Source organism: Sciurus vulgaris (assembly GCF_902686455.1).
Source record: "Sciurus vulgaris genome assembly, chromosome: 4".
Classification (NCBI taxonomy): Eukaryota; Metazoa; Chordata; class Mammalia; order Rodentia; family Sciuridae; genus Sciurus; species Sciurus vulgaris.
In genome coordinates, this window is record NC_136464.1 from 162,231,529 (window position 1) to 162,259,505 (window position 27,977).

General features: G+C 41.1%; 2 protein-coding genes across 2 annotated transcripts in view; both read left to right on the plus strand.

Annotated features, from left to right (window-relative positions):
- LOC306660403 (receptor-type tyrosine-protein kinase FLT3-like) overlaps positions 1 to 27,977 on the plus strand; it is a 118,087-nt gene that overhangs the window by 40,407 nt on the left and 49,703 nt on the right.
- On the plus strand, positions 8,381 to 27,870 carry LOC306660304 (receptor-type tyrosine-protein kinase FLT3-like; the record flags this gene model as incomplete). Its single annotated transcript, XM_079138412.1, has 10 exons — positions 8,381 to 8,489; positions 8,579 to 8,682; positions 13,279 to 13,389; positions 14,672 to 14,825; positions 17,818 to 17,900; positions 19,953 to 20,079; positions 24,497 to 24,619; positions 26,715 to 26,826; positions 27,190 to 27,289; positions 27,732 to 27,870. The coding sequence occupies exons 6-10, from the start codon at positions 20,056 to 20,058 to the stop codon at positions 27,868 to 27,870; spliced, it is 498 nt and encodes a 165-aa protein (XP_078994538.1). The 5' UTR covers positions 8,381 to 8,489; positions 8,579 to 8,682; positions 13,279 to 13,389; positions 14,672 to 14,825; positions 17,818 to 17,900; positions 19,953 to 20,055.

Sequence of the window (27,977 nt, forward strand, 5' to 3'; positions counted from 1 at the left end):
GGAATCTACCTTCGTTTGTCCTAGTTTCCTGGTCAAAGGGAAAAACTTCTTAGATCATTGGAATTATTTAGTAATCTCTTCTGAAAGACTCTCCTCAGCCTGGCCCAAGGCTTGAGCTTTCTTTGTCCCTGAAATATTTCCTTTTCCTACCCTATGAATCTCAGCTCTGTCCCACTCCCCCGTCCCAGGCAACAACTGCAGTGTGTGTGGTGACTTCTATGGAAATAGCAGGCTGATGGTTGTGTGGGTTCTGGAAGATGAGCTGGGGCCTACTCCAGAGAAGCAAGGGTAAACAGGAAATCAGGCTCTCGAATCAGTGAATATGTCACTGCAGAGGCTGAGAGAACCTGTGGATGAATTTTTAAAATATTTTTGCTGAAGGAGGTGAGCCTGAATGTGTATGGGGAGATGTTTGGGCCTACTGAAGTACCGAGAGCTCCCAGCTAAGTCCTGTTCCCTTTTACTTCTGCTGTGTGTGACTGTGATCCTGACTCCCTTTTTTCCTAAAAACTCCACTCAGTTGTAAGTTCTCAGTCACATCATGTGAAGTCACTTATTAAAACTGAAAGGCACGTTGAACTTTTACCACGTGCCAGACAACGTGTAGAGTACTTGATGTGGATTACCTCATTTAATCCTAATAGTCCCATGTTTTTTTAAAATATGGAAACTGAGGTCGTTACCTACCCAGTCATACAAAGCAAAATTGCTACCCTTCACTGATGCCCATTTTGTGAGATTGCCTTTAAAAAAGTAGAAATACCAGCCATCACTCTATCTCCAGAGGTAGTATTTTTTTTTTTTACTTTTTCTATGTAACCATCATAATAAAACATAAAATATCGATTTTTGTACAAGAATGAAATCATATCATTTGTGAGCTGATTTTTTAACTTAAAATATATAATAAGTATTTTTATGTTAATAGTTGTATTATACTACATCATCATTTTTAATGGCTGCATAGTATTCTTTTTAGCCATTTTTAAACTATTCCTGTTGATGGGCATTGACTTTAGGTTTTTTTCTCCCCCTTACATCTTTCTTTCTATTTTCATGTGATTTTTACACTTACTATACATCCTAGAGTAAAATTTCTACCTTATTTTTTTCTTCACCCACCCCCACCCAGATTGAACCCAGGGCCTGGCACATGTTATGCAAGCACCCTATACAACTGAGCTACATTAGCTCCTACATGGATTCTTTTTTATTTAAAATGATTACTAGGTTTAATGAGCCTCATAGTAGTAACAACCTAACATTTATTTTGTTTATTATGTGTTGGGCACTGTTTTAAGCACTTTATACAAAAGTCCTTTTCAAAAAAGCTTTCTTTTCCAACAACTAGATGAGGTACATACTATTTCAATCTTTCATTTTATAGACAAAGAAACTGAGGCACAGAGACATTAAGTGACTTGCCTAAGTCCACCGCACCAGGCAATAGCAGAGTTGGGATTCCAGCAGAAACAGTTAGCTCTGATGTCTGTGGTTTCAGCCATTTCTCTATACTGCCTCTTGATACCAACTCGTTTCAGAAGTGTGAGGTCCTCAAACCCAGTGTGTAAGATAACAGAAATACTCTGGGCAGGGGATGTACATAGCTCAGTGGGGTAGAATATTTGCCTAGGATGTTTGAGGCTCTGGGTTCTGGGTTTCATCCCCAGCACTGAAAAAAAAAAAAAAAAAAAGAAAAGAAAAGAAAAGAAAAAGAAAGAAAGAAACAGAGAAAGAAAGATAGATAGATATGTTCTTTGGTTATTGAAAAAATAAAAGTGTTTTTAAGCTGTATGGGATGTGCCATCTTTTGCTAGTCAATCTTTAATGGTTGCATACATCCAGGCTTGTTGGCACCCCTGAAATAAAATAAAAAATGAGTGTAGTATTGTACAGAGATATGAAATCATCAGCACACCCCCACCCCCAATATCTTCATCTAACTCAGAACAAAAATTTGAACAGATCAGCTCTGACTACAGCCAAGCTGAGTTGACTTCAGGCCCCACTACTCTGCAGCCTGAGGTTAGGTGGGGTCTCCAGGCTTCCTGACCCACCGTCTGTCCTTGTCTGTCAATACATTCTTTATCAATCCCTGTCCTCTGGTTTGACTTTGGTTGCCTCTGATTCTTTAAATAAAGCCTTTTTTTTTTTTTAACCAAAGAGTAAAATTATTCTCTGAAACTCCTGGAAAGAGCTTGCCCTTTCTCAACTCCTCCCCTCTGGGCACTAAGTAAAGATGAAATGACCTGAATTTTTATTTCAGAGGAGAAAACCCTTCTCATAGTTGTATTAAGTATACATCTTATTAGTCTCCAAGATATTGTTTCACTGTGAAGTCAAATTTCCTGATCTGTCCATGCCAGACAGGTCATTTTTAGAAAAATCCTAGGGGAGAGGAAGCTTTGGGCCTCCAGGACACCTCATGGGTTATTCCCCTTGGGATTCACAGAGGTTCAGCCACACAGTTGTCGCTGGGGTTAACTGTTAGAAAGGAGAGGGAGGGTGAGCAGTTTCAAACAACCTGGAGATTCAGTTTTGTGTTCCAGTTATTTCCATGACCAATTTCCTACCTGGAAATGGTTCAAAAGAGTGAAAATATTTCAGGTGCTGTCTCTGTGGCACACCACACTCCACAAAAACAACTCAAAAAACGGAGGAGATAAATGTTCATGAAATCTTTCACTTTGGTCCACATGATGATAAATAGTTCTATTGGTCATTGCTGTTTCTGCCAAATTACTAGATCCTGTGGCATGGTCCTTGGCTAGCCACATGGAGTTGTATTTTTCTCTTTTCCTCCCTTCCTCCCTCCCTATCTCCTTTCTCCTTCCTTTTCAAGGTCTTTAGCCATTTCCCAGAGAGAATTATGTTTTCCCTTTCACATTTTCTCATCTTTTCTTGGACCACTTAAATGCTGCCTTCCTGAAATTTAGGAATTACACAGAGCTAGATTTTGTCTTCTCCCCCATGGGCTTCATGTGACTTTCCCTCCACTCTTTCTATCACGTCCACTTCACCATTTCTTCACCTTTTCGTCCAGTAGTAGATCATAGGTGGGCACGGTGGGGCACACCTGTAATCCCAGAGACTCAGGAGGCTGAGGCAGGAGGATCACAAGTTCCGAGCCAGCTTGGGCAACTTAGTGAGACCCCCCATCTCAAAATAAAAGGGATGGGAATGTAGCTCAATGTCACAGTGTTCCTGGATTCAATCCCTAATACTAAAGGGAAGGAAGGAAGGAAGGATGGAAGGAAGAAAGGAAGCATGGACGAACGGGAGGGAAAGAAGGGAAGGAAGGCAGGGAGGGAGAGGGGAAGAAAGAAAAAAAGAGTGAGAAAGAAAGAGAAAAGAAAGGGGGAAGGAAGAAAGAGAGGGAAAGGAAGGAAGGAAGAAAGGAAGGAAAGAAGGACAGATGGACAAACAGGTCAGGACAAGAAGCCATCTTTTTATGCTCTGGTCTTCTTGTTAACAAAGCATCTAAAAACTTGTCAAGTGCTCATGAACTGCTGTAAAATTTGATAGGTCAGGTAAATGAATTCTTTCATCACTAGACAGAGTTATTGTTCCACTTAGGCGTTAAGGGCACAGAACACCAGCATCAAAACAGAATGGGCTCAAAAGCTGTCACTAACCAGTTGTATGTTTTGAATCTTAGGGATCAAGATTTTTCTTCATCCGTTCCAGAACCTACCATTTCTTTTTTTCCTGGCGCCTCTTGGGTTTGCTCTTCTTTCACATTTTCCTTACCTTAGATGACATTCATTCTGTCATGTTCTGAAACTCCAAATCTGAACTTTTACTTCTCCTATTATAGGACTTCCCACACTCTACCATTGCTGCTGCTTTTCTTGTCTGCTTTTACCACCAAACTGTAAAATACGGAGAACAGAAACCCATCTTTTTCAAACTTCTTGTTGTATCCTTGATTGCTTCCACAAAATAGGGTCCACCATCGGCTGCTGAATGAATGAACTCCTGGATTGTTACTACTGCCCCCAGACCTTCCTCCAGTGAACTCTTCCTCCTGCCAGCAGAGAAATCTAAAGTACTGTTCGTGATACTCACCTTCTCCTCAGGGATCCAGAATATCTTCCTCTGCATTAGGCTTGTTTTGCGAGGTCCCCGGTCAGCCGGCCCCATTCCATCCACTTGGCCCTCTTCTCTCCACCAGCCCCACGCATGCCCCGCCCCAGCAAGGTCTCCGTTCCTCTGACCATCGCCCTGTGAGTTCCTGTCTCCTGCCTTCAGTCTCCATCCCCTCCTTCTTAGATCTCTTTTTCTAATCCTCTCATCTAAACCAACTCATCCAGGGGGGTGTGCCTCAAGCCCTGCTTTTGTGAAGCCCACTGAACTTTCCTCATCTACCTGACCTCTGCTTCTTTGGTTGTCTACATAGCTTTGGTTTAATGCTTTCACTGTTCCACTTCTGTAACGTTTTGTCCACCTTCGTGGACTACGGTATCTTAGGATAGAAGTTGGAATGTTTTGGGTCTTAAATGTCCCCCAGATACCCATGTGTTGAAAGCTTGATCCCTGGAGTGGTGCTACTTTAAGAAATGGGGCCCAGTGGAAGGTCTTCTGGTCACTGAGAGTGTGCCTTGGCAGGGGACAGTGGGATCCCTGTTCCTTTCGCCTCTTTCCTTTCACTTTCTAGTCAACAGGTAAGGGGTTTGGGTACACCATGCACTCCTGCTATCTTGTGCTGCCCTGCCATAGACCCAAGAGCAAGAAGGCCAACCATTCAAGGACTGGAAACTTCAAGCCTATGAGCCAAAATAAACCTTTTCTCTTTACAAGTTGACTTACCTCAAGTGTTTGTTATAGTGATGGAAAACTGGCTAACACAAGATCTTTATTTTTTAGGTCTTTTGCATCCTACACAGCTCCAAGATTAAGGCCACTTAATCTTCCACTTCAGATCTTTATGCTTAAATTTTCATTCTGTCCATTCTGCTATGGTTTTTTTTTTTTTTTTTATTTTTTAACTTCAAGTTATCGCTGGTCTAATTAAATATCTTCTGAAAAGGCCTTAATATTTTCTGTTCCTCATTAAGGGAATTTTCCCCCTTTTTCTCTAGTTTTGTTTCAGTGGATGCATGAAGCCATATTCAATAGCCCGTGGCCTCCTTATTCTCATACACTGTCCAACATCCCCCACAACAACTTCCAACATCACGTAGTACTAGGAGACATGGCAAATAAGCCCCCATATCAAGTTATCATGTCAAAAGGTATTGAATGCTTAATGAGCTTTCCAACTAAGTATTAGAAGCTATGGAAACTATTCAAAGATTTCTGTAAAAAGTCAGTGGATTTGAGTCTGTTACTGTTAATTGCTGTGTAAATCAAGGGCTGGTCATAGGTTCTGCCTTGGATCAGCAAACCAGTCATTTCAGGAAGCAGGAAAATTTGTCCACCTGCAGAGGTCTTTCTTTAGGGAAGCCAGGCTATCCACAATGTATAGAACAATAGGGACAGCCACTTACTTGTTTCTCTGAGGACCCTCAGCCAGCCCTAAACCTTAATGTGCATATGAACCACATGGAGATTATCTTAAAATATAGATTTTGAGTTCCTAGGTTTGGGGTTCTGAATTTTGCTTTTCTATCAGTTCCAGATGATACTGGTGCTGATGCTGATGCTACCTGTCTGTGGACCACACTTTGAGTAGGAAGGGTCTAGAATACAGATACCTCCTTGTCCAGGAAACTTTAGCAAGTGGGGATAACCTCACAGAAGACTCTTCCCATGCAAACCATCTTTCATTATAGCAACTCCTGTAAGAATCAGGCTAAATCTATCTTTAATTCTTTCTCAAACAGCATATCTAAGTTTTGCAACCATAAGCACCAGCCAGGAGAATACATATTCCACGCAGAAAATGATGATGCACAGTTCACCAAAATGTTCACACTAAATATAAAAAGTAAGTTTGCCACCAAGAATTTTATTTTTGTGTTCTCACTACTTTATTGTCTAATAATCTTAACCAGAAAGAGCCAACACATGGCTTAGAAGGGTTACTGTTTTTGTATGCTGAAATATTTTGGAATTTTACTCTCCTATCTACTGGTTTTAGTTACATATATCTTTCTGTGTTTATTCTCAGAAGCTAAAAGATTTATTCAATATCCTTTCTGCATGTGCTTTAGTGTTTGACTTTTGACTTTTTTTTTTTTTTTTTTTTGGTACCTGGGATTGAACCCAGGGGTGCTTAACCACTGAGCAACATCCTCAGCCCTTTTTTATATTGTATATAGAGACAGGATCTTGCTGAATTACTTATCCTCTCTAAATTGATGAGGCTGACTTTGAACTCAAGATCCTCCTGCCTCAGCCTCCTGAGCCATTGGGATTACAGATGTGCACCACCACCACCTGGCTAGTGTTGTGACTTTATTGACTTTACTGCTTTGAAAAGTCATGTTAAAAGCCAAATCATTTGCCATTTATTTGTTTTAATAATCTTCACTTCTTTGGTCTATAAGAAGATACAAGTAAAGTAAAAAAAGAAAAGAAAAGATGTAAGGGTACATTTCACTAGACTTTTTACAGATGTTTTTCTGAAGCTAAGAATCATTTTGAGGTGTGCAGATAGATAGTGGAGAGCCAAAACCAGGAAGAGTGGTGTTCAGTGGAGATGTGTTGGGCCTGTCTGTCAAGAAAGGGAGGGGGTGTGGAGGGTGGCAGGGTTAATAACCAAAAGTCTTGAGGTATCCTGAATGAGACACCTCCCAGAAGCACAACTGCACTGGAGTAATGAGCCATTTCTGGGAAAGTACTATACTCCATGAGCTTATTTTACTTGTCATTCTCTACAGGGAAACCTCAAGTGCTAGCTGAACATCAGCTGTCAGGCATCTTGCTCTTCGGATGGCTATCCATTACCCTCTTGGACCTGGAAGAAAGTGTTTGGACAAGTCTCCCAGTAATGAGAACCTTGACATCTCTTGTTATGGAAGAACCTAACTCTGACATCCTTGACTGTTTTTCATGGATACAATTTAAGAAGAAATGATGACATGTTTAAAATGCTTACCTCTGAATCAGCCGTAGTTCTCCATGGCCATAGATTGTTTGTGTGATAACTTATAATCGATGAATCACTTATAAGTTTCTGCAGAAACTTGCTGCAGAAACCCTGACTTCCCATCTTAGCCCTGCCTGTCTTAACTTCTCTGTCTGCCATTTCTTTCAGCTGCACTGAAGAAATCACAGAAGGAATTTGGAATAAAAAGGCTAACAGGAAGTGTTTTGGACAGTGGATATCAAGCAGTACCCTAAACATGAGTGAGGCAGTAAAGGGGTTCCTGGTCAAGTGCTGTGCGTACAATTCCATGGGCACATCTTGCGAAACAATCCTATTAAACTCACCAGGTAGGGGATGTTGCTATTGTGATATTCCACCACCAGGAATTCCCCATCAGAAGTTCATCCCTGTGACTGACTTTTATTGGGGGAATTTTACAAGAGAGAACAGGTTCAGTGTGTGAGTAAAGAAGGCTTTTTGAGTCAGGAGGAATCCCCGCTGTCATGCACTGTACTGTTTTGCATTTGGGGGCAGAGTTCTGTCTCCATTATTATGACTCACAAGTTACGGAGATACAGAGAACCATAAACTCCCTGTATGTTGCATGTTTACCAAAAGGTCCAACTCTAGCAAAACAGTTTAAGTAATTTGGGGACCTCTGTCATTTTCCTCTTTGTTAATCTTCTTATTTACCTTTATCCTGCTCTTTTGCAATTTTTTTAAGGAGCCCTCTGAATTGAAACTCTAGTAGTTTAGAATCACCAACATCACAGGAACCAGCATCTCCACATTCATGTCATATATTCACAGAAGGAACACAGACCTTTTATTTTTTTTAATCTGACTTGTATGTTCTGAGGCTTAAATGGATGTGAGTGTTACAAACCCTAGTAAATGATTTTTTAAAATCAGCTCAGAATCTCTTAAGATTTTCTAGGAAGGAAACTTGTCCTTTATAGGAAGGTTGCCTGATTTTTCTGTGGGAGTAGAGTATTCCAGAGCATGTGCAAGGACTGGAAAATATGGGTTACTCAAACAGGATGTGAGAGATTATAATGAGCAGATCTACTATTTATAATAGCAACAGGAATTCTGTTTCATTGCTTAGTGACACTCCTTTGTTTCAGGGCCCTTCCCCCTTCATCCAAGAACACATCTCATTCTATGCAACGCTTGGGCTTTGTCTCCCCTTCATTGCTGTTTTAATCATACTAATTTGTCACAAGTACAAAAAGGCTAAAAGAAAGGCTGATAATTCATTATGTTCTCCCATATCTGCAGAACTTCGTATTGCCTCACTGACTCATTATTTCGTCTCTGAAGCAATTTAGGTATGAAAGCCAGCTGCAAATGGTCCAGGTGACTGGCTCATTGGACAATGAGTACTTCTACGTCGATTTCAGAGAATATGAGTATGACCTCAAATGGGAGTTCCAAGAGAAAACTTAGATGTTTGGTAAGAATTGAATGTTCCAGAGACTTCCACAGCATTTCCTTTTCATCAGAAACCTTTCAAATGCACTGAATTCCTGTGTGTCTTTGCAGGAAAGGTACTAGGATCAGGTGCTTTTGGGAAGTGATGAATGCAACAGCTTATGGAATTAGTAAAACAGGAGTCTCAATCCAAGTTGCAGTCAAAATGCTGAAAGGTACAGTATCTGCAGTGGAAGGGTATCACAAGATACATGAAGGGGGGAGCCAGTTTCCCAGTCACCCCATCTCCTCTTTTCTATCATTTTTATGGTTTTGCCGTGCATCAGGGTTAAAAGGAGTAGGTAGTTTAGGATCAACCATGCTATAAATATAGAATACAAGTCACGAATTACAAAGGTCTACTTCGTTTCCTTCCTCTTCTCTCTTTGTTTAGTTTTATTGGGTTTCAGTATTTGGGTGATACAGTCACTGCGGGCAGAAGTTGTTTCTTACATTTTTGACATAGATTCTCTGGGGTAGAATAGCAAATTGAGCCCTCAGTCTCTTCCCTTCCCATTCATTGCTCCCTCCACTCCAGTCTGGCAATCGCCCTTTCTCCTCCTCTTACCACCACTCACTCAGCAGAAGCGTCCACAGCTGGCTCCACCACTCACTCAGCAGAAGCATCCACAGCTGGCTCCACCACTCACTCAGCAGAAGCATCCACAGCTGGCTCTTTGAAGGTGAAACCGATGACCTCTGAAGGGGCAAAGGAAAAAATCTCCCCACCACCTTCTGAAGGGTCACCGAAATAAGCAGATTAACAGGAGAAAAAGGCCCACAAACTTGTCAATGCACATGGAGAAATCTCAGTACAGGAATCATCGCAAAGCTGAACCATGAAGAAAGGCCAGATGGTTGAAGCTTACATGCCATCCTGAATGACAGAAAGGAACAGAAGCTTGGGTTTCCTGGAGGACAGTGAAGACAAGCTACAGGAGAAGGGGAGGAAGAAATGCACTGTGTGTGTGTGTGTGTGTGTGTGTGTGTGTGTCTGTCTGTCTTGTCTGTCTGTCTGTCTGTCTTATGGACAGAAAGCCTCTTAGGTAACAGTCCTCAGGAGAATACATGAAGATGTCTCTGGGTAGGGAGCCCCTGAGCATGGAGACTTTTAGTCTTGTCTTTCCTGAGAGGTCATCTTTCCTGGTTAGGAGATTTTCATAGCAATTACATTTCTTCTGGGAAGAGAACTTCTCTGTTAGGTAAGGGAACTTCATTGTGGAAAAAAAGAGGATTGTGGCGGCACAGTGAGGGAGGGGGGGCGTGAATGGACAGGAGACCGCTGAAACTGCTCCTTCAGCCCAAAGTTGCCCCACTTTGAGGTTTGATAATTGTTCTTTGAGCCTCAACACCTCCAACAACTAGATTCCAATAGGCCTCTCGGTCTTCATGTTTTAGCATAAATTGACACTAGGACCATTCTGTCACTTCAGAATGCTTTCTCCTCTGGCATCCATGTTGCCATATTCTTCTGGATTTCCTATCTGCTCCTCTGGCTCAGTGCTTTGTTGGCTCAGCTTCTTCCACGCAGCTTCTGATGCAGTTGCCCTAGGCTTGCCTCCTGGTCCTCCTCCCATCTCGCCCACCCGCGCTCATGCAGGCGAGCTCCACCACACTCCCAACTTCCCTTTGGAGATGTTTCCCTTGGGAGCTTCAGGCTTGTGTGTCCAAATGCTCAAATGTCTCAAAGTCTCCTCTAACACAGCTCATCCCAACTGAATTCTCCCAACCCTGTCCCTCCATCAACACTCCTTCCTCTGGGTGATTGGTTTTGAGTTCCCAGAGAGCCACATTCCACACAATTGACACACCACAACTAGGACTCAGCCTGACACTGTCCTCTAACACCCCAGACGCTATTCCTATCAGGTTTCCTGCTGAGTATCTATTGGATCCATCTTCTGTTTCCACCCTAGTCTAGGTCTGCCCCTCCTGAATAGCTACAACAACCCCCAAAGCATGGGCCCTCCATCTCTCTTACCTCCTTTTGGATTCTCTGTGCTGAAGACCAAGTGATGGAAACTCAGAGGGCATCATGCTTAACATTTCTAGTGGCTTTTAGTTATTCTCCAATGACCTACAGAGCCTTGATGGATTTGTTCATTGCTCTGCCTCTCCACCTCTGCCTCTCAACCCCACCACCATGCTGACCTTCTTGCGTTCTCGGGGCCTTCACACAGGCAGATTCTTCCGCCTGCCCTTCACCTTGCTCTTAGGTACCTCCCACTCCTCCTTCAGCTCTCAACTTAAATGCCACTCTGGCAGGAAGGCCTTATTTCACACCACAGACAAAAATCAAGTTCCTTGAGCCTGGGGTAGAGCACAACTTGGCATGCAGGAGGGCCCTAGGCTCAATCCCTAGCACTGCCCCAGCCCCCCGCCAAAATCAAGCCCCTTGCATATGTTCCCTGACTCTCTGTAGGTTTTCCCCTAGAATTTATTACGATTGAGACATTTTTGTTTAATTATTCAGTTATTGTCTTATCTGCCACATTCATCTGTCAGCCTCATGAAGGCAGGTCTGTGTCTGTTTTGCTATGTTCTTTCTTTCTTTAAATTTTTTTTAGCTATTAATGGACCTTTATTTTATTTTTGAAAATTTATTTGTATGTGGTGCTGAGCATCGAACCCAGTGCCCTCACGCATTGCTAGGCAAGCGCTCTACCACTGAGCCATAACCCTAGCCCTGCGCTTATTCTTTTTTGACCTTTGCACATTCTGTCACTTCAATCTGTAGATTATTCACCCTGCAGCCCCCTCCACTGTAGTTTCACATGGCTATTCCTGTTTTCTCTGGGTCTCTGTTCACACAGTTGGTGCCCCTTTCCATACCCAGGGCACATGTAGGCTGTCCGTCTTGTGTGACCCCACAGCACACTGCGTTCATTTGCCATGTTTCATTCATTGTACTAAAGTTGTCTCTTGACATCCATGGGGAATTGGTTCTAGGAACCCCTCAGAGGATACCAAAATTCTAGATACTCAACTCCCTTTTACAAAATGGTATAGTATTTGCATAGGACAAACACACAGCCTCCTGAGGACTTTAAATCACATTTAGATGACTTACAATACCTGATACAGTGTAAGTGCTATGTAAGTAGTTGCTATAACTGTATTGATTAGGAAAAAATGACAAGAAAAAATGTCTGTATAGGTTCTGATATACCTTTTCCCCAAATATTTTGATTCGGGGCTAGTGGAATCCATGGATACACTCTGTGGAGGGCTGACTGCATATTGTAATGGCTTATTTCCTTGTCTCCCCTTTTCCAGGAGGCTTCTAAGTGCTAGGAAGACAGAGGTTGTGTTTTAGTAATCTTCAATTCCCCAGTGCCTGGCACATTGCCTCATACACAGTGGATGCTAGATACTTACTTATAAATGAATGAATGGTAACAGTATATGAAAGGGCTTTGAAAAAGATCAGCATGTCATAAACTATATTACTGCCAGGCATGATGGTGCATACCTGTAATCCCAGGGATTAGCGAGGCTGAGGCAGGATTGTGAGTTGAAGGCCAGCCTCCATAACTTTGTGAGATTTTGTCTTAAAATAAAAACAACAAAGGACTGGAGATGTAGCTCAGTGGTAGAGAACAGGACGTGGACAATTTAGTCACAAATTCCTGTAAAACATGAAGTAGCTGAAGATGTGCTATGCTATTGAGTCTCAGAATGGTCTGACTACAAAGTCAACATCTTGGAGACAAGCATACCCCTGAGAGCACACTCAAGTCAAAATAGATGATGTGGACACTAAAGACTAGGATGTATTCCAGGAGCAAATAATGGGACCTGGAAATTGAATCAAATCTTAGTTAATGCAAAGAAAAGTTGCTGTCAGAATGTGTTAGAGGAGCCTGGAGTAGCAAGTCCAAAGACCCCGCCCTTGCCCTTGTTGCTCCAGCACCCACCTGGGGCAAGGGTGCCCTGAGCAGCTACACATCAGCCTCAGTGGTGGGAGTCCTTTGGGTTCATCAGTAACTGCCCTCATGATGCTTCAAAGCAAGGCTTATGTGTACACTTTGTCACGCTGTCTTGGCTTCTGTCCAGGGAAAGAATGTATTGGCCAACTGATACAGGCTAGTGTGCATGGCAGTGACATCTCTCATTATCAACTAAAGACTCGACAACTTGATTAGTAGGAATTGGTCCTCTCCGCCCTCCTCTTGTTGGGCTTACTGACAAAGGGAAGATTCTAGACCTGAGGACCAGAGGCTAGAGCCAATTGCCTTGCTGACACTGCTCTTTGGTGACTTAAACAAATTCAGGAGTCAAAACAAATAAATACATAAAAAGAAGGTTTCTCCTTCAGCATATCTGTTCATCTCTACTATGGAAGAAAATCTTGTGTTACTATTATTTTTATTTGGTTGTATGTTCTGAGGGACAACTAAAGATTTTTATAAATCTAGGTAAAAAGACTGTGTGTGTGTGTGTGTGTGTGTGTGTGTGTGTGTGTGTGTGGTGCAGGGACTTGAATCCAGGTTCTCATGCATGCTAGGCAAGTACTCTACCACTGAGCCATATCTCTAGCCTGGAAAGGCATATTATCATAGTCAACATTTATACCATAATCTTTGAAATTCTGTTTGAAGGCAGAGCATTTTATTATTCAAAATTCATGTATTGTTTTGGTGTCTCCTTTTCTTTAGTTTTCAATTTAGATAGGTAATAAAATCAGTTCTGAACTGGGGAAATTTAATGTTTAAACAACATAAAATTCCTGTTTTACTTGCGTCTGACATTTTTTATTCCTCCATTGACAGAAAAAGCTGACAGCTCTGAAAGGGAGGCACTCATGTCAGAACTCAAAATGATGACTCACCTGGGACACCATGAGAATATTGTGAATCTTCTGGGGGCATGCACACTGTCAGGTAATCAGTTTTCACAAAAAACACATACTGCAACATAGATTAGTTAGCCGGAAGACAAAGAAGACGTTTGTTCTCAATTTTTTCTTTTCTCAGACTTAGTGTGGGCCCCCAATTCAAGTGGAATTAGACAGTGAGCACTCCATATATTAAGTGGCTGAACATAATGAATGCTCCTCTCTTATCTGCTCCATTGGGATATGTCACATAAAAATCTAACATGCTTAGAAACAACAACCCTGCCAGTACATTGTTTTTGGTGTGTGGACTTCTCCCCAGCTGTGGATCTGACATAAATGTAATAGTGGAAAGAGTTACAGAACTTAGCCAGTACCCCCAATAGGCTGCTTTCAAAAGAGTCACAGCCAAGGTGGGGTTTGAAACTTTATCTTCCCAGAATTCTCTGGGGCATGCTCTCTAATTCTCTTATGTCTGTCTATGAATACTCAAATGATGTGCCCAAGAGTGGTTCTTTCTGAGACACCAGGACTGGGACTGAGAGTACAAGAAGATAAAAAAGAGAAAGTGGATCTAAGAGAGGATTGGAAATATATTCTCTTTCCTCTGGCAAACAACAGATCAGCATATATTTATACCAGATGTGTTAGTCAGCTTTGAATCACTATGACAAAATACCTGAGGTAATTTAAAAGGAGAAAAATTTTGTTAGGTTCATGATTTCATTCATGGTCCACTGGCCCTATCACTTTAGATCTGTCATAGCATAGTACATCATGGTAGGAATGCAAGATGAAGGAGCCCTGTTCACTCTTGATGGTCCAGAAGCAAAGAAAAAGAGATATAGGAAGGGACTTAGGTCCTGATATCCCCTTCAGGGGTTCACCCCCGTTACCTAAATTCTTCCGGTTAAGCCCCATGGGCAAAGGTTTCACCATTTCCCAATAGCACTGTTGTCTAGGTATCAAGCCTTCAACACATGGGCCTTTGGAGAATGTTCAGGATCCAAACTAGTGTACCAAGTGTTCATAATACAGCTGGCATGTGATTCCCAGTTGCAGACTGCAGAATCCAGGAGGCCAATGGTATTGGGGAAGCCATATATACAAGGCCAAATAGAATGGCAAGAATATTCTAATTTCCAAAGAAGTTTAAGCAGAAAGCTAAAATTGAATTTAAGATATAAAAGAGATAGGTTCAGAAAATGTACTTTCTCAAAGTTGGGGGAGAACTGAGCTCTCACAGAATATGTTGTATGTTGTGCAGATTTTTCTGAAAAAACAATATGGTGTTTGTATATCTATAATTAAAACTGTAACTATTTCAGGACCAATTTACTTGATTTTTGAGTATTGTTGCTATGGTGATCTTCTCAACTATCTAAGAAACAAAAGAGAAAAATTCCACAGGACATGGACAGAGATTTTCAAGGAACACAATTTCAGTTTTTATCCCACTTTCCAATCACATCCAAATTCCAGGTAAGAAGCCAGGTCAAAGTTTCATTATTATACGAGACATAGACAAGGTGTGATTGCCAAATACTCTTCAGTGACCAGTTTCTAAAGGCACTGTATGGGCCAGGAGTCTAGCACAAGTCACTTATCTTTGCTATAGAGCTGTCCCCCATTATCTGTTGTTTTGCTTAAAGAAGCTTTAGTTACCCTCGGTCAACTGTAGTACAAAATATTAAGTGGGAAAGTCCAGAAATAAACAATTCAATGAGTTTTAAATATTTTTATTAAAGTATATTGTTACAATTGTTCTCTTTTGTATTTTACTGTGCCTAATTTATAAATTACCATAATCTTGCATGCATAGGAAAAACATGGAATATACAGGATTTTGTGGTATTTGTGGTTGCAGGCATTCACTAGTGGTCTTGGAAGGTATCCCCCAACTATTGCTGTAGTTGCCCTGTTGATTTGGAACCATGAGACCTTTCCTTTCCTCAGTGCAGTTACTATTTAGCCAGTCTCTTTCTACTTGTCTAAATCAGACCCTAGAAACATATGGTTTTGAGAAAGGTTTGTAATTCAATCTTTTAGGTTTCCTGGTTGCCACACAGGTATTGGTAGAAAGAATGAAGACCTGTTCCAATGTCCTTGGCTTATTCATAGAAAATAGCTCAGGTCCTGGGACTGTTGTACAAAAGGGATCTAACCTCATAAATTGGATTTTTAACTGTTAAGATGGATCGACTGGCATAACATGGGAACGGAAACTATTGGTCTCTGTGCTCTGAGCTGTATATTCTGCCATCTGTGTGGATCCTGAGTGAGCCTTGGTCCTGATGGATTTATCATTTAAGTATGCATAAATGAATGCTTTAGGAGTTTGGTGGCATGCTCCTCCTCAGCCTTGAAATTTTTGGCTGATGACCTGAACATCACAGCATTATAGCAGCTTTATCTGAACGGATCCATAGGCATTCATCTACCCACAATGCATTCTTTTTCCTCTGCATAGGTGAAAGGTCTCCCTTATTCTGAAGGTAGAATTATCTGTCAAAGACTTTTCTCTTCCAGGGGTTTCTTGGGGATTGGATGGAGATTCCCAGACTTCGTCACACAGAGATACAACATCTTAAAGCCACAAAGCCCCATGGAAGTCCCTATGCATGTCTGCGAGCACTTGCCCTTATCTGTGTATCCCCATCATATTAGTCCTCCCCTTGACCCTCATTTCTCAGTTCATATTCTGGAACTGAGAAAATAATATCATGCATATTTTTTGAGGCACTGGGGATCGAACCCAGGGCCTTGTGCGTGCTCAGCATATGCTCTACCACTGAGCTACACCTCCAGCCTGCCATACATACTCTAGAAGAGAGAGTCTGTCCTAAGAGTCAGATGGGTGTGATAGCACTTCATGGGCAGTAATTAGCTCTTTTGATTCATTCTGGTCGTTGGAGTATTAAATACCTCAAAACAATTAATTTTGGAATAGTTGTGACCTGAAAGCATGAAACTGAACTATTTTCAAAGATATGGAAATTGTAAATTGGGATAAACTCACACACTGGAATAAATTGAATCATGATCTATTTATTGGTGGTGCAGAATTCCTTAGTGAAGCGTTCTATATGATATACTTTTAAAGAGATTTTCATTGACTCTTACTTTCACAGGGAAAGGAAACAAGTTCCACAAAAACAAAATTGAAAAAAAAGGATGGTAAATTGGGGGTATACCTCATATGCATGAGGCCCTGGGTTCAATCCTAGCACTCACAAGCAAAAAAAAGGAAAAAAAAAAAAAAAAAAACCTAACCAACCAACAAAAATGGATGGCCAAGCCCTTCCGTCTTTACAGAAGATCTATAGATCTGGATTATATTACATGAGCTTTTAAAGGAAAAATGGGTCAAGTTTAGAAATTGAAGAGTGAGCTGTGAATCCTAGTTCCAGTGTTTATTTATTTTGTCCTGAAACAAATCATATTTATCTCACCAAGTCTAATTTCTTTTTTGTAAAGCATAACTTCAACACCCAGCTTGTAATGTGACAAGGACTGAGAGATCACTTATCCTAGCTAGACCAGCAGGCCCACATACACAGATGTTTCTTTTTTTTTTTTAATCGTTTTTTATTATTATTATTTTTATTGTAAGCAAATGGGGTACATCTTGTTTCTCTGTTTGTACATGAAGTAGAGGCATACTGTGTAATCATATGTTTACATTGGGTAATTGTGTTTGATTCATTTTGTTATTTTTTCCTTCCCTCCACCCCTCCCTCCCCTCTTTTCCCTCTACACAGTCCCTCCTTCCTCCATTCTTGCCTCCCTCCCACCCCCCCATTGTGTATCATCATCCACTTATCAGCAAGATCATTCATCCTTTGGTGTTTTGAGATTGGCTTATCTCATTTAACATAATATTCTCCAATTTCATCCATTTGCCTGCAAATGCCATAATTTTATTATTTTTATGTCTGAGCAATATTCCATTTTATATATATATATAAAAATTTTATTATATATATTTATATATATATATATAAAATATATAGAGGGTTGGTTGCCAAAGACTGGACTCGAGGTGAAGTCAGCACGGAGTTAAGCCATTGACACCAGTTTTCCCTGACTTGCACATGGAACCTCATTTTCGTTTTGTTGTTGTTTGTTTTGGTACTGGGGAGATATATATATATATATCACAGTTTCTTTATCCATTCATAATTGAGGGGCATCTAGGTTGGTTCTACAATCTGGCTATTATGAATTGGGCAGCTATGAACATTGATGTGGCTGCATCACTGTAGTATGCTGATTTTAAGTCCTTTGGGTATAGGCCAAGGAGTGGGATACACAGATGTTTCTAATGTAGACAAAAGTTCGACAAGTTGATGGTGTGTTTTTAATTTAAAAACTCATTTATAATTGGGATGCATTTCTCTGATGAACTTATTTTTTTAATAGAACCTCTGCTCAGAAGATGAATGTAAATAACGAACAAATTTTTCTTTAATAGTATGCCTGGTTCAAGAGAAGTTCAGATACACCAGGACTCAGATCAGGTTTCAGGATTCAATGGGAATTCAATTCATTCTGAAGGTAATATTTTATCCTAATTAGTAGCACTTTAAAATGAAAACAGATACAAGAGTTTCATTTTAGCTTTTTAAAAAAGCTAAAAATGCACTATGGCAAAGGCACTGTTTTTCTCTTTGCTGATGTCAGTGATAAGCTTTGTAATGCAACTCACTTGAAGTAGTGAAAGAACTGAAAGCCAACTTTATATTTGAAAGCTTTCATATTAATGGTCAACTAATAAACTTTGAAGAATATTTTATTTGGTCAGGTTATACTTTTTAAAGTCACAAATTAATCAGAGCCACCTTACTCCCTGGTAAGTGGTAAAGATGGTGAGTTACAGCATCAGGCAGAAGTTCTGTTTCCTTCACTTTCTAGCTGGATGACTTTGGCAAGTTATTAAACTCTTATTCATTTTTAAAACAAGCTTAATAATACCTTTCTCACAGGACTGTTTGAAAGAGTAAACAGAAGAACATCAAGTGCAAAATAATAGTTCATAAAATGAGGTAGAAACTTGATTAGTTTTTTTTTTTTTTTTTCAATGTGATGAATCTGCCTAGCATAATAAAAATGTCTCAAAAACTCCTGACTAACCAGGAGGCCATCTATCATCAAGGCAGCTAGAGAATTTATCTCTAAACAAAAAGAATCTTTCTGTGACCACTCTGAGCAAAAACAGGTAGCTTTCTGCTGCTGGGAAATTGATGTAACAACTTCATAAGTATGTCTTAGTTTGGAGAAGAGATAGTAATCTCTTGAACCCAAAGAAGGGTTCAAGGATTTCCCAGAGAGAAGGAGGAACTGGATCTAGGACTAGCGGGGTTTCTTGGCATATGGGAGGGAAAAGAATTGTAGCTTGTGCCCGTCAGAGGCATAGACAGAGGTTTATTTAGGAAACCAGGAACATTGAAGGGAGAATGTGAGAGTGAGAAGACTTTGGGGTAAAGCAAGGGATGTGCATTCAAGGGAGAGTGTGGGCCATCTCCAGATGGAGAAATGATGACCCCTTGGTGTGGGGGGTGTTGATGTTTATAGAGGGTTGGTTGCCAAGGACTGGACTCGAGGTGAAGTCAGCACGGAGTTAAGCCATTGACACCAGTTTTCCCTGACTTGCACATGGAACCTCATGTTCGTTTTGTTGTTGTTTGTTTTGATACTGGGGATTGAACCTGGGGGTGCTTTACCACTGAGCTACATCCAGCCCTTTTATTTATTGTTTTCATTTTTTATTCCAAGACAGTCTCACTAATTTGTTTAGGGCTTTGCTAAGTTGCTGAGGCTGACCTTGAACTTGCAGGCTTCCTCCCTCAGTGCTGGGATTCCAGGCGTGCCACTGTGCCTGGGCCTCCTGTTAGTTTTTCTAGAAAAGGGCATGGGTGGGTGGGAGGTGGGCGTGCGCTGGGTGGCTCAAGAGAAGTGGCTGTTCATGGGCATTTTCTCATGTTAATGATTTGGAGGTGCTTCTTTGAAATTTAATATATTTCTCCCTTTTTTGTATCCCCCAATTCCTATTTCATCAGCACCTGCCCCAACACAAAATAGCAACAAATTCAGTTTAAAGATCTTCATTGGTTTGATTTGTGATTCTAGAATCATGCATTACTTTATTCCAAAAAATAAAATAAGTGTTTCAATGGGCTGAGCAGAAGAGGTTGACAGAAGGGCTGAAGGAAGAAGCAACAAGAACAAAGAACAGGGAAGATATTCGTTTCAAAGTTGCTTTCTCAGGGGCAAGGAGAAGGAAAAATAGCATCTACTTGGTTCACATCAGGTTACTTCAGGTTAAACACCCAACTGAAATGGCCTGTTTAGGAAATTATCTCTCCTGATTTCTCAGAAGATCAGATAATTTCCTTTCTGCTTGGTGATGTGGAACTTTAGCACTGGTGATGACATTTTGGTTTGATCTGTTGAACTTAATGCAGGAAATCAATTCAAGCCAACAGGCTTCTATAAATTTTATTTAATGCACCTCATCTAACTGTGGTTTTGATAACCTTCTCATAGAAATTTGATAAGGCAAAATTTCTTAGCATTTTGGAAGAAGTCAAAGCTGGCTCTATGTTACAGATGAAGTTGAATATGAAAACCAGAAAGACTGGAAGAAGAAGATGACTTGAATGTGCTTACATTTGAAGATCTTCTTTGCTTTGCATATCAAGTTGCCAAAGGAATGGAATTCCTGGAATTTAAGTCGGTAAGCTCCTTTTAAAGACAAAAAACTGACAAAAAAATATGAAAAAGATAAACTATGAAAAAAGATATGCTTATATAAAAGTATGAAAAAGAGATGTGCCTCTTCGTTTGTTTGTTTATTATAATGTCTCCCTCGATGCCTATCTTCTTCCCCTCTTTCCTGTTGAAGTCACCAAGAATGTTACCTCACTCTTTGCTAATTGTACCAGAAAGGCCTGGGATTCCTTATTAGAAAATGGCTAGCATAGCCCTCTCAGGCTGTCCAGAGTCCCCTAGAACTTACAGGGAACAAGGTTGAGATAGGAAGTCCTTGCTGCCTGCTAGTGGTGGCGCAGGCCTGTATCCCAGTGACTTAGGAGGGAAGGCAGGAGGATGGTAAATTCAAGGCCAGCCTGGGCCACTTGCGAGACCCTGTCTCAAAATAAAAAATAAAAAAGGCTGGGGATGTAGTTAGTGGTAGAACACCCCTGGGTTCAATCCTCAGTACCTTAAAAAAAAAAAAAAAAGAAAAGAAAAAAGAAAGAAGAAGGAAGAATTTGGAAATCCCACTCATGATGAAATGTAGCATTGTCAATCCCTCCTTGGACAGTCATTTGGGTCCTGCCCTGTACAGAGCATTTGCCCCAGGGAGTGAATGGAGGACAAAACTCAGCACACTCACTCCCCTGGGCCTGTCTAACTTACACTCCTGTGTGGTGTTCTGGCTGCAGCCCCGGAGGCCCACAGTCTCTTGGATTGCTAATCCCAGAACCAGTAGGCTGTGATGGCAAGGGTATGGAGGCTGCCTCAAACGATTTTCTTGCCTCTAATTTTGCGTTCTTTCATTGCCTTTCAGCTTTGCTCTTCTCTGCCATTTCACACCACTCATACCTAGGAGCCGATTAATGAAATCCTTTAGTCACTTCCTTTCGTTGTTTTCTTCTCTTCATAAAGGCAAAAGGACTATCTCCCCCACCCAAGTCTTTAAGTCTGCTGAAATAAGCTGGTGATAGACAAGGAGCAGGAGAAAAGGCATAACTGTTTATATGCATATGTGTGGGGCATGCATAAAATGGACTCAAGGAAGGGACAGATGATCGAAGCGTAATTCTCTTCATAGAGGAGAGATGTGGGGAGGTCTTTTAGAGGGGTGGCAAATGATTTTTAGGGGTAACGAATGGGCCTGAAAAACAGACAGTGGGGCTGGGAGTATCTCAGTGGTGGAGTGCTTGAATAGAATGTATGAGGCCGTGGATTCCATCAAAAAAACAAACAACGATAAAATGAAACAGAACAATCATCTGGGAAGAAGTTCCTTTGAGTGGCTAAGGGAGCTGCAGAGAAAAGCCTCATCCAACATCTGTTGAACACCAAGAGCCAAATTTAAAACAACCAGCAGACCAGGGCCCCACACTTTGGGGTGACATTCCCTGGACTCCTTCACCTTCCATTACGTTCCTTCTCTTTATTTCCAGACTTTTTCCTGCTCTACTTTCTTTACATGTCTTATTCTGTTTCTCCCCTTCTCTACTTCCTTTCTTTTGCCTCCTTTCTCCTTTTTTTAACCTCCCTGAATTTGGAAAGATGGATTTCAACTGTTGTTGTTGTTTTTTGCCTTTAATGGTGCCCATGCCTGTAGTCTCAGGTATTCAGGAAGCTTAGGTGGGAGAATCACCAGTTTTAGCAATTTAGTGAAACTCTGTCTCAAAATAAAGGAGAAAACCTATTGTCTCAAAATATGCCCAGCTCTCCCATCCACCTGGGCACAGCCTTCTCTTTCTTCATCTTCCTGCCTGCTGTTTGAATTTCCCTTCCTCAGCCTTCTTGCCCTCCTTACTCTTTGTTGTTGTTCACCTAAACATGGACAGTAGTGCTTTCACAAATATCTATAGATGTTGGAGAGCATCTGCCTAGATTGCCTGGCCCCAGTTTGCTGCCAGCTGTTAAGTAAATACAGAAGGTTCCCACCTGTGATGGTCCCTTTGGTTTTTCAACCTGAGGAAGGTGCAAAAGCCATATATATTCAGTAGAAACCATGCTTGGAATTTTGAATTTGGATTTTTCCCTGGGCTAGTGGTGCGTGGTCTGATCCTCCTTGTGAGGCTGAGCAGCAGCATTGGTCACACCTAAGTCACTCTGTGATCATGAGGGGAAACCACCTATAGTGCATAGTTGCTAAGCTAAGCTGTTCAGTGGGATAGGTGTATTCAATGCAGTTTTGACTTTTGGTCTTTGCCAACTTACAATGGGTCTATTGGGATGCAGCCACATCATAAGTTAAGGAACATCTGTTCCTAAACTACTCACAAATGGCAGTCAAGAGCACTGCTTCCCTCCCCCCCGGGCTTGTACTAACACAAGCTTTGGAAGAATATCCAATTTTTTTTTAAACCTTCTTCCCTTTTGTCTTCTCTGCAGGCCTTTCCCTCTGAATCATGCACATTGCTCTTTTCTGCTTCCCCTCCCTCTTATTGCTTCTCTGATCATCTCTCAATCTCCTCCACAGGCTCTTTGACTTCTTCACACATTTGTTGAGCACTGGCTATGTACCTACTCTGTGCTAGGGGGAGTAAGAGCATCGGTGATGATATAACTCCTGGGCTCAAAGATATTATGTTTGATAGGGAAGAAAGAGATAAGCAGACATGCAAATCAAAGATGACAGTATACTGTGCTTTAAATAAATTCTGAGAATGAGAACCTCAGGGAGAGACTTGTACATGAGGCCTAACCAGGGAGTCATGGAATAGAAAAGACTTTTTTTTCTTTTAAATACCAGGGATTGAACTCAGGGGCACTTAACTCCCCTTTTTATTTTTTTATTTTGAGACAGGATCTTGTTAAGTTGTTTAGGGCCTCCATAAGTTGCTGAGACTGGCCTTGAACTTGGCAATCCTCCTGCCTCAGCCCCCTGAGTTGCTGAGATTACACAAGTGTGTGCCACCACGCCTCGCCTAGAAAAGATTTTTTTGAAGGAGTTCATCCTTGGGCTAAGGGAAATTTTTGAAGAAGAAAGAAAACCGGCAGGGAACATGGGATAGGGTAGGGATTATGGAATCAGGAGGAGGAGTTTTGGATAAAGATAATAACTTAGATATATTCAATGGGAGTGATCCAGTAGACCTTAGTGCAGTAGATAGCTGAGCACCAGAGAAGTGTTCAGGTTGTAAATAGAGATTTGGGTGATGGTAGTTGCATCCCTAGGGTTGGATAAGATGGCTTGATGGAGGACGAAGGAGAGGATGTGACTCTGGGGAAAGAGAATGGGCTTCTGAGCAGAGCCCTGGAGGAGACAGGAACCACCAGAGCAGGAGGAGAGGAGAAAACAGGAGTCCTGTACAGAATTCACAGAAGGAAGGACCTGGGAGGAGAGCTGGCCAACAGTACCAAATACCAAAGAGAGGTCAAATCAAGTAGAGCCAGGTGGGTGCCACACTGGTCAGTGCAGGCCTTAGCAGACTGGGCAGACAAGAGGGAGGGGGAAGACAGGCTGCAGGGCCTGGTGGTAAAGAGGGTAAAATGCAAGTAGATGACAGGCACTCGAAAAATTGAATTTGGAGCAGGGTGTGGTGGTGCCTTCCTATAGTCCCAGCTACTTGGAGACTGAGGCAGAAGAATGGCAAGTTTAAGTCTGGCTTGGACAACTTGGTAAGACCCAGTCTCAAAATAAAGTATCACAAAAGGGCTGGGAGGTACAGCTCAGAGGCAGAAGGCTCCTGGGTTCAATCCCCAGCACACCACAAAGAAAAGGGGGGTGGTTTGGGAGGGAGGTGCGAGAGGGGTTGTGGCACAGACATTTTTGTTTTTATGGGGTTTGCTTTTATTTTTTAAAGAGTGAAGAGAGCCTTTTGGATGCTTGTATCTGGTGCCCTGTTCCTTTGAAAATCTTTCTTCAAAGAGTTAATTTTCCTGCCATACTTCTTGGACAAATGTCATGATACCTCTCAGTTCAGAAACTCCCAATTCTGCTTTAGTAAACCTCCCTGAAGTCATTTTAGTTGTTTTTTTTTTTTTTTTTTTTTTTCCTGAATAGTTTCTTTGATATTACTCCATTTTATTCCTAAAGCCATTTCCCAGCCAGAAAACACCCACCTGAGGAGTGAGGAGCGCTGGAAGACAATTCGAAAGTTCCTTAGTGGCTCAGCAGGGACCCCTGTTGTCGCATCTCTTTCTTATAGCAAGGTAGAACACCTAGTTCAATTCAATCTTCGTTTTTAAGAACCACTCTCCTTTGGTCTCTGGGACTGCAGCCACAAGAGCTGAAGAACTGGGCTGCTGGGTTTGCCCAGTCTATTACATACCATGACAACTCCTGGCCCAGTAAAGATGGGAGACCTTCTGTCATCTGTAGCTCCTATTGAACTTGAAGCTAGAAGAAAGATTGCACTCTGTGATAGTGTCCATCATGGCAAATAACACTCTGATCTCGTTTTTCCTAGTGTGTTCACAGAGACCTGGCAGCCAGGAACGTGCTTGTCACCCATGGGAAGGTGGTGAAGATTTGTGATTTTGGATTGGCTCGAGATATCCTGAGCGATTCCAACTACGTTGTCAGGGGCAATGTGAGGCCACTACTTCTTGCATGTTTTTATTCTGCTGTTTTGTGTTTTGTCATTATTACCGGTAAACAGCTGTACTCAGTAATGCATTTTTGATTTACTGTAGTGCACACATACACAAAAACTCTTACAGCAATTTGCTTACTTATGCTTAAAAGATTTTTCTACAGCTTCAGGGAGTTTTCCATCTATAATAAAAATGGAGCAAAATAGCCACACATGTGTCCTTGGGCTAGCTAGTCAGAATAGACCCATTAGGGACTTCTGAGTGCAGTCTTCACTTAAAGAAAAAAAATTTCATTACTTAAACACTTCTTTCAGTTTCCTTAGCTATAAAGTGACTGTTGGGTTATATTTCCAATATGAGAAAAGCTAATAGTTAAAATAATTTTCAAAATGTACAACATATGAATATTAAATATAAAATTTAAGGGCACAATAATTAAATTAAATATTAATTAATGAATATCTGTTACCCTGCTGTTACTGTTAATGCAGGGAAACATAAAACGTAACTGAGTCTGCTTGTCAAGATATGCTTTTAAATACAAGAGAATTATTAGAAATACTAGGTGATCAATTTTGTATTTGAAAGGGTGGTTTTTAAGAATTACAAGACCTGGGTTTAAGTCCCTGTTCCTAACCAAAATGAGTGGTTATTTATTTTGGGAATTTCTCTCTCCATCTTTGTTCCTATTTGTGAAATATTAATAGCAACAAAAACTGGCTCAGTACTTTGGGGCCCTTTACATATATTAATTCATCCACTTTGTAGATGTGGAAACTGAGGTACAGAAAAGTAACTTGCCATGGTTACATGGCGCATTTATTTGAACACAAAGAGCTTAAACCCCAACTCTCTGCCTCACCACTAGGATACCATGTTTCCCAAGAGGGTTTTGCATTTACTTGGTAGGGCTGTGGGAATATACCAATAAAGCCAACATGAAAGCGCCTTGTTCAGGATAAACAACCAATAAATGTGAAAGATCAAATTAAACTGCATTCCCACTAGGATCAAATGTAATCACTTAGTTGATTTAAAAATCTGCTCCTCAATTATTACAGCTGAAATCATAAATATGCTGACCACTCCTCTATGATTATGCAGCGTCTGTTCTGCTAGCCAGCTGTCTCTTATGTGGGAAGGTGAATTCCATTTAGAACCGCAATTAATTCTTTTAATGAATTAAATGAACCAGACTAGCCCGCTTGATTTGTTCAGCTCCTCCATTTGTGTATGGGACTTAAAACAGGGTTTCTTTCTTGGTCTTTGATTTACTTGGCAGACTCGACATGTGCTGTGACAGGCTCCTTGATCCATGAAAAATAAAACCAGTACAAAAGGCTCTGTCTCAGGAACCTAACCATCCCGTGTCCTGAGTCAAATCTGAGGTGGTACTAAGTCAAAACTCCCCTTTCATGCTACTGGAAATTATTAAAACCGCAGAAACCAGTCTGGTATCATTTCTGGAAGTGATGACATAAGTTCCCCTCACCATAGTCTTGGGGACAACATTTCTACTAACGTTCTTCTGAGAAGTGCTTTAACAAGATTATACACTAATGTACTCTGAGCCCACTTCCCTGCAGGCAACTGACTAGCTCTTCTTTAATGGAAAGCATCTAATTACTGCTACATTTACCACTTTCAAGCCCCAGCTTTTGTTCAAGATGAGTTTTAAACATATTTATATATAATCATATATATATATATATATATGGCTACTACTATTAGAAAGTTAACTTGAAAGTGAAAAACTTTCACTTGAGGAATATGATTTTTCTCAATTAAATATTAAGGGAAGCATGGCATAGAGGTACATGCTTGTAATCCCAGTGACTCAAGAGGCTGAAGCAGGAGGATTGCAAGTTTGAGGCCAGTCTGGGCAATTTAGCAAGATCTGTCTCCAAATAAAAAATGGAAAGGTCTGGGGATGTGGCTCAGTGGTAAGTGCCCCTGAGTTCAATTCCCCAATTAAAAAAAAAAAAGGAGAGAACTTAGGAAGAGAATACATTTCATCATTTAATGAAAGAAAAGAAGCCATGGACTCTACGTGGGAAATTCACCAGGGATCTCCTCTTGGGTTTCGTGTAGGCCCGTCTGCCTGTAAAATGGATGGCTCCTGAAAGCTTGTTTGAAGGGATCTACACAATTAAGAGTGATGTCTGGTCATATGGAATATTGCTCTGGGAGATATTTTCACTTGGTACGTTTGGCACTTTGCTGGTTTCCCTGGGCTCTGGGTCTTGCGCATTCTGCTCCCTCTGCACCCCTCCCCAACCCGTGTGCCTCCTAAACAAGGGGGTGGAGAAAATGCCACCTGGGCTTTCCCATAGCTCCTGGTCTTGCTTCTGTTGCAATATGTGCCACTTGATGTGTTACTTGTTGATGTCCCTAAGTCATCTTCCTCACTGGTCGGTAACCTGCTTGGGAAGCCTTATGACTTCATCCATCTGCAGCCCCTGCTGCAGGCTGTCTCTGACACTTGGGAGTTTTGATACATGTTTGCCATGAATGGATAAACAAACGAAGGAACGATGAATGGCCACTTCTTTCCTCTTTTTCTCAGGTGTGAATCCTTACCCTGGCATTCCGGTTGATGCTAACTTCTATAAACTCATTCAGAGTGGATTTAAAATGGATCAGCCATTTTATGCTACAGAAGAAATGTAAGTTCAAATCGGACTATAGATTGGTTGAAATCAGAAATTTTCAATCTGACCAAATGCATGACAAAAAAAAAAAAATGGTAAAAACTCCTTAGTGCAAAGTTCATATAATTCGTCATGAAAAAGCTGACAATAATCTTCCTGTCTGAGGGACTCTGACTGATCCTTGCCTGTCCTCAGAGGCTTCTGGGTTTTAATTACTTTGCTTGAGAGATCTGTGAGGATGAGACTCCATCTCCTTCATTATAGGTCATTAAAGGCATTTCTGTTCATCTTCTAATTTCTCTTTCTGATGTGAGTACAAAATCTAGTAGAGTACTTTCCATAAATAAACATGCCATAAACACATAGCTCTGCACTAAATGTGCTTCAAAATGTGGAAAACATTCCATTTTACTTCATTCGTGTCCTCATCTTGGTGCTTGTTCTCTTGCTTTTACAGATACTTTATAATGCAATCCTGCTGGGCTTTTGACTCAAGGAAACGGCCGTCCTTCCCTAACCTGACTTCATTTTTAGGATGTCAGCTGGCAGATGCAGAAGAAGCGGTATGTAGCAGCCAGAACTTGATATTACTATAAAGGAAATTAGTAATTTACAACATTTGTTGTTGACTTCCTGAGATCCAAATGTATCAAGATGTCTTTCTCATCTCAGTTCATCTAAGTTGCCCCTTGAAAGTTGCGTA